This window comes from Haliotis rufescens, unplaced genomic scaffold (genome assembly GCF_023055435.1).
Source record: "Haliotis rufescens isolate VD_foot unplaced genomic scaffold, xgHalRufe1.0.p SCAF_34, whole genome shotgun sequence".
Classification (NCBI taxonomy): Eukaryota; Metazoa; Mollusca; class Gastropoda; order Lepetellida; family Haliotidae; genus Haliotis; species Haliotis rufescens.
This window is the reverse complement of record NW_025964046.1, coordinates 455001-462525: the sequence shown is the minus strand read 5'-3', so window position 1 is coordinate 462525 and position 7525 is coordinate 455001. Positions and strand designations below refer to the sequence as shown.

Genomic DNA, 7525 nt, shown 5'->3' with positions numbered 1-7525 from the left:
AAGTGAAATATCAAAATATTGAAAAACAGACTCCATGCCCCTTATGGGCCACCGCAAAACGGATTATATTCTGTGGTGACGTTTTATATTCATTATTAACCTGAAAACCGGTGTGTACACTTTGCCTAATTCAGTTACGCCACGCTTATTTACACATTGTGCACTCCGGCTTTTATACTTCCCAAAACTGAAAGCATACCGTAGTAACAAGTGACAAGGAGGACATAATACTTCAGTCCTAACGGTGTCACAGTGAACACATGTACAGACTCTTGATTCAAGTGAAGAAAATTGATAGTTAGGATATGTACTTCCTGACAGAGGGCGTTGGGAACAAACAAGGAAGTTATATCACATAGCAGGCATTGTTATCTCGATAGCCCACACAGTCGTCAAACAACCGGATAACGAGGATATCTACCGAGCGGTTGGTACGACGGTAAGTGATGTGGCACTTGTTTCTTCATGTAGTTTTCAGTCTCTGCGTGATACGGTTGATATTGATAAGAACAATTCAAAGACGGAAAGGGGAAAGCAATTCTGGGATTTTAACGACTTTATCTATATTTCCAATTGTTTCAATTCACTGATTGTAACAGTTTTACGTTGCTTAATTTGTTTATGTAGCATCATGTACATGTGGGCCTAATATATGAATACATGCAATCATTCATTCTGAATGTAGGTCTATCCCAGTGCGAACAAAAACAGCATCGGTGGTCAAATACATAAATGCACGCGCCATGGGAAGACATAGTTGCCTAATACACCCATAAGCTGCGCATCAAGAGAGAACAGTCACAAAGACAGATTCTGACCCGAAAATCTTTTTACACACGGAAGAATGTTGCAATGAAAGAATATTGATTTTGGAGATAAAATTACTGTGTATGAAAATTAGATAAATGGAAAAACGAATTCATAGTACAACAGTACAGTACAACACAGTACATTTCAATAGCACAGTACAACAGCACAGTACAACAGTACAGTAAAACACAGTACAACAGTACAGTACAACAGTACAGTTCAACAGTACAGTACAATAGTACAGTACAACGGCACAGTACAACAGAACTTTGCAATAGTACAGTACAACATCACAGTACAACGGTACAGTACAACAACACAGTACAACCATACAATACAACGACACAGTACAACAGTACAGTACAACGGCACAGTTCAACAATACAGTACACATGTAGAGTACAACAGCACAGTACAATAGTAGAGTACAACAGTGCAGTACAACACAGCACAAGAGTACAGTACAACAGCACAGTACAACAGTACAGAACAGCACAGCACAAGAGTACAGTACAAGAGTACAGTACAACAGTACAGTACAATAGTACAGTAAAACAGTACAGTACAGTACAACAGCACAGTAAAACAGTACAGTACAATAGCACAGTAAAACAGTACAGTACAGTAGAACAGCACAGTAAAACAGTACAGTACAACAGTACAGTACAATAGCACAGAACAATAGTACAGTACAATAGCATAGTACAATAGTACAGTACAACAGCACAGTACAATAGTACAGTACAATAGCACAGTACAACAGCACAGTACAATAGCAAAATACAATGATACAGTACAATAGTAGAGTAAAATAGTACAGTACAACAGCACAGTGCAAAAGCACTTTGCAACAGAACAGTACAACATCACAGTACAACGGTACAGTACAAAGATACAGTACAACGGTGCAGTACAACCGTACAATACAAGGACACAGTACAACAGTAGAGTACAACAGCACATTAAAATAGCACAGTACAATAGCACAGTACAATAGCACAGTACAAGAGCACAGTACAACGGCACATCACAGCAGTGCAGTACAAAAGTACGGTACAACAGTACAGTACAGCATCACAGTACAACGGAACATTTCAACGGTACAGTACAACAGTGCAGTACAACAACACAGTACAACAGTACAGTACGGCAGTACAATACAACGACACAGTACAACAGTACAGTACAACAGCAGAGTACAACAGTACAATACAACGGCATAGGTACAACAGCACAGTACAATAGTAGAGCACAACAGTGCAGTAAAGCAGTACAGCACAACACAGCACAAGAGTACAGTACAAGAGCACAGTACAAAAGTACAGTACAACGGCATAGCACAGCAGTACAACAGTATGGTACAACAGTAAAGTAGAACGGCACAGCACAGCAGTAGAGTACAACAGTACTGTACAGCGACACAGTACAATAGTACAGTACAATAGCACAGTACAATAGTACATTACAACAGTACAGTACAACAGCACAGTACAACAGCACTTTGCAACAGTAGAGTACAACATTACAGTGCAACGGTACAGTACAACGGTACAGTACAACGGTGCAGTACAACAGCACAGTACAACAGTACAGTACAGCAGTACAGTACAACACAGCACAACAGTACAGTACAACCGTACAATACAACGACACAATACAACAGTACAGTACAACAGCACAGTACAACATTACAGTACAGCGGCACAGAACAACAATACAGTACAACAGCACAGTACAACAGCACAGTACAACAGTACAGTACAACCTTACAGTACAACAGTACAGTACAGCAGTACAGTACAACACAGCACAACAGTACAGTACAACAGTACAGTACAATAGTAAAGTACTACAGTCCAGTACAACAGTACAGTACAATAGCAAAGGAAAATAGTACAGTACAACAGTACAGTACAATAGTACAGTACAACAATACAGTACAATAGTACAGTACAACAGCACAGTACAACAGCACAGAATACAGTACAGTACAATAGTACAGTACAACACTACAGTACAACAGTATAGTACACTAGTACAGTACGACAGTACAGTACAACAGCACAGTACAATAGTACAAAACAACAGTACAGTACAATAATACAGTACAATAGTACAGTACAATAGCACAGTACAATAGTACAGTATAACAGTACTGTACAACAGTACAGTACAGTACAATAGCACAGTGCAATAGTACAGTACAGCAGTACAGTACAACAGCAGAGTACAACAGTAGAGTACAACAGTAGAGTACAACAGCAGAGTACAACAGTACAGTACAGTACAACAGTACAGTACAACAGCAGAGTACAACAGTACAGTACAACAGCAGATTACAACAGTACTGCACAACAGCAGAGTACGACAGTACAGTACAACAGCAGAGTACAACAGTACAGTACAACAGCAGCGTACAACAGTACAGTACAACAGCAGAGTACAACAGTACTGCACAACAGCAGAGTACAACAGTACTGCACAACAGCAGAGTACAACAGTACTGCACAACAGCAGATTACAACAGTACTGTACAACAGCAGAGTACAACAGTACAGTACAACAGCAGAGTACAGTAACATATATGTGAAGGTCATTAGTAGCCAGGAATCTCTTTCTTTTATGTACAGCTGAGAATCTATATTTCGTCAAGGCATTGGTAGCACTTGTAGCACGAAAAGAACTAAACAGTTGTATACATTTACTTTCTGATTGATACCTCCAATAATAGTAGGTATATCATGCTGCCTGAGATCATCGTAAAGTGGCCAAACAAGACAAACAAAATACCTTCCTTGTGATATCATGAGTGAGTGAGTGAGTGAGTGAGTGAGTGAGTGAGTGAGTGAGTGAGTGAGGTTTTACGCCGCTTTTTAGCAATATTCCAGCAATATCACAGCGGGGAACACCAGAAATGGGCTCCACACATTGTACCCATGTCGGGAATCGAACCCGGGTCTCCGGCGTGACGAGCGGACGCTTTAACCACTAGGCTACCCGACCGCCCCTTCCATATCATGAACATTCCTGAACATCGACACTGTGTCATCTGAGTCTTCACGCTGTAATATTAACGACTGATAAATAACTTTCAATCCCGGCAATGATCTTAATTGATCTATAAAAATCCAAACTAGTATATCTACAAGAAGACTATTGATACAATTGAGTGTTTATATCTATACAGCTTAATTTGAATTCCGATAAAAAACATCTTATCATATAAGACACACTGACATTTCCAAATATCACCCAAACCACAGCTAAACTCTTTATTTTACTTTATATGCCCAGCAATCCAAACCTTTCTCAGCAAGATGATACTAATATAAATATACATGTCTTGAAACATCATTATCATATTGAGACAATACGTCGTAACCACTATTTAATTATTTCCACATTATGATTAACCATCAGAGAAAATCACCCCTTGCAACAATATAAAGAACAGACCGCCTACTGTGTAAAAGAAACTTAAAGAATTTTTCATAAATATTCAAAATATCTGGTGAAGGATGAAAACCCCAAGATGAAGAAATCCGCATGAAGATCGGTACACACTGTATTACCTTTACGTCCAGACCCGTGAAGATCCGGGGTAGAATATGTCTTCAAAAACCCATGCTTGCCGTAAAAGGTGACTATGCTTGTCGTAAAAGGCGACTAACGGGATCGGGTGGTCAGGCTCGCTGACTAGGTTGATGCATGTCATAGATCCAAATTGCTAGGATCGATGCTCATGATGTCAATCACTGGATTGTCTGGTCCAGACTTGATTATTTACAGACCGCTGTCATATAGCTGGAATATTGCTGAAGGCCTGTTCTACCCCGGAAGTTCGCGGGTTATATCTGCACATACCCAAGTCATACGTCATTGTGTGGTCCAGCTGTTTACAACATAGAAAATGTACTTTCTTCAATGTCTTCAATGTCTTCAACTTTAACTTCCCTGCTTATCGGAGCTCTCTGAAAAAAAACCTGTCTCACTACCCGCTAGGTGGCGCCCCGCAGTAAATAGCATGACACGTAAACTGAACGTATCTAAGTGATTCGGAATATCTCTGTCGGTTTTTCACAGGACCACGGGTGGCCTAGTCGTCTAAGGCGCCGCGATTCGCTGTGCAGAGTTGTGTCCCTTGGACACGCCAGAAAACTATGATTGTGGGTTCGAATCCCGGTTCGTCCTGATTATGTTTCTAGGTTTGTCAGGACCATACCCGTGCTCGTGGGTTTCACCGAAGTGGTAAACGTCTGAGACCTGCATCACTTCGGGCTTTCCTCCCACATTAAGCTGACACGCCGCGATATAACTGGAATACTGTTAATTAAAGTTAAACCCAACTCACTCACTCAACTCAACTCACACATTTTATTCACTTAGGCGACCATGGTTCGAATTCCCTTACGCATACTGTGTTGATGCCACTACATGTTTCAGGTTGAGCATCCATGATGTGGGATTCAGCACGTGGGCCGATAGCTGTAGTAGTTTGTGTCTTCCTCATTTCGCAGTCGTCATGTCGTGAGTTGCCCCGCAATACTAAGAGATTAATGATCACATTATGGTTACGACCCAATATCTGCCAAACCTTCCTTCAACTGCAAACTCTGTTTTAAAGCATATCAAGTATAATTTCTTTAAGTGGCATTTGGAAGTAACTTCTTTATTACAATTAGTGCGACGTCTCGGTGTAGATCCTAACACCTTTATCAAGCAAGTGATCATCATAGAACTTGTCTCACTATATCAAGTATGTTCCGTGTTTTAACAGATCACCCTGATCTAAGCGGTGGAATGACGGGCAACAATTCCTTCACCTTATGCTGTACAAAGATAGGTGGTTGGGGCCTAACGGGTCTGTATTCAGTCTTTTGGTACAGAAATGGTACGCTTGTATTCAAAACACGCAGGCTATTAGGTACACAGATAGTTGACAGTTCATTTCGAAACTCGGTTAAACCACGTCTGTGGTGGAGACGCCACTGTGTGGACGTTTCTAAAGTGGAAGCGGGCATTTCTAAGTGGAGATGCAACAACGACAATGACAAAAGCACTTGGAGTGAAAAATCAATTCAACTGTCCGGTGAGTTTACTACTACTACTACTTCTACTACTACTACTACTACTACTACTACTACTACTACTACTACTGCTACTACCACTTCTACTACTTCTAATACTACAACTTCTATTACTTCTGCTACTACTTCTACCACCACCACTACTACTACTACTACTACTACTATTTCTACTACTATTCAAACTACTACTACTACCACCACTTCTACTACTATTGCTATTTCTGCTACTATAACAACTACTTCTTCTACTACTTCATGTTCGACATCTACTACAACTACAACTACAACTACTACTACTTATAATAATATTTCTACTACTACCTCTACTATTACTACTACTACAACTACAAATATTACTACTACTACTACTACTACTACTACTACTACTACTACTACTACTACTGTCACCACTACTACTACAATTACTTCTACTACTACTACCACTTCTACTACTACTTCCACTACTACCACTACTACTACTACTGCTATCTCTACTACTATTACAACTTTTGCTACTGATACTATTACTACTTCTTCTCCTACTCCTTACTACTACAACTACTACTATTATTCCTACCAATACTACTTCTACTGCTACTATTTCTACTGCTAATTTTACAACTACTTATAATACTACAATTTCCTCCACTACAGCTGCTGCTACTCCTGCTGCTGCTACTACTACTGCTGCTGCTGCTGCTTCTACTACTTCTACTACTACCAACAACCACTAATACTACTACTACTACTTCTACCACTACGACTGCTACTGCTTCTGTTAATACGTCTTCTACTACTACAACGACGACTTCTACTACTACTACTACTACTTTTACTACTACTACTACTGCCCATTTCTGGTGCCCCCCGCCGTGATATTGCTGGAATATTGCTAAAAGCGGTGTTAAACCAAACTCACTCACTCCCTCACTCACTCACTCCCTCACTCACTCCCTCACTCACTCATTCACTCACTCACTATACTACTTAAGGCGACTATGCTTGTCGTAAAAGGCGACTAACGGGATCGGGTGGTCAGGCTCGCTGACTTGGGTGATGTATGTCATCGATGCCAATTGCGTGGATCGATGCTCATGATGTCAATCACTGGATTATCTGGTCCAGACTCGATTATTTACAGACCGCCGTCATATAGCTGGAATATTGCTGAGTGCGGCGTTAAACAAGAAACCAACCAACCAACCAACTTCTACTGCTACTACTACTACTTCTACTGCTACCACTAGTACTACTTCAACTACTATTTATATTACTACTACATCTACTACTACTTCTTCCTCTTCTTCTACTACTACTGTTACTTCTGCTACTACTTCTTCTACTACTACTGTTACTTCTGCTACTACTTCTTCTACTAATACAACTACTACATCTTCATCTTCTTCTTGATTTACTACTACTACTACTACTACTACTACTACTGCTACTACTTCTTGTACTACTACTGTTACTTCTGCTACTACTTCATCTACTAATACAACTACTACATCTACATCTTCGTCTTCTATTACTACTACTACTGCTACTTCTTCTTCTACTACTACTGCTACTTCTTCTACTACTACTACTACTACTACAACTCCTACTACTACAACTACTACTACTAC

At 40.1% G+C, this 7525-nt stretch overlaps 1 protein-coding gene across 3 annotated transcripts in view; it reads left to right on the top strand.

The window, feature by feature from the left end:
* Positions 1 to 284: 284 nt before the first annotated feature.
* The window catches only part of LOC124126951, a 36031-nt gene continuing 28790 nt past the window's right edge, over positions 285 to 7525 (top strand). For all 3 annotated transcript variants that reach the window (XM_046490475.2, XM_046490474.2, XM_046490473.2), the window contains exons 1-3: positions 285 to 439; positions 5254 to 5337; positions 5588 to 5899. In XM_046490475.2, the coding sequence (XP_046346431.2) occupies positions 5265 to 5337; positions 5588 to 5899 (385 nt within the window). In that variant the 5' untranslated portion in view covers positions 285 to 439; positions 5254 to 5264. The remainder of the gene's footprint in view (positions 440 to 5253; positions 5338 to 5587; positions 5900 to 7525) is intronic.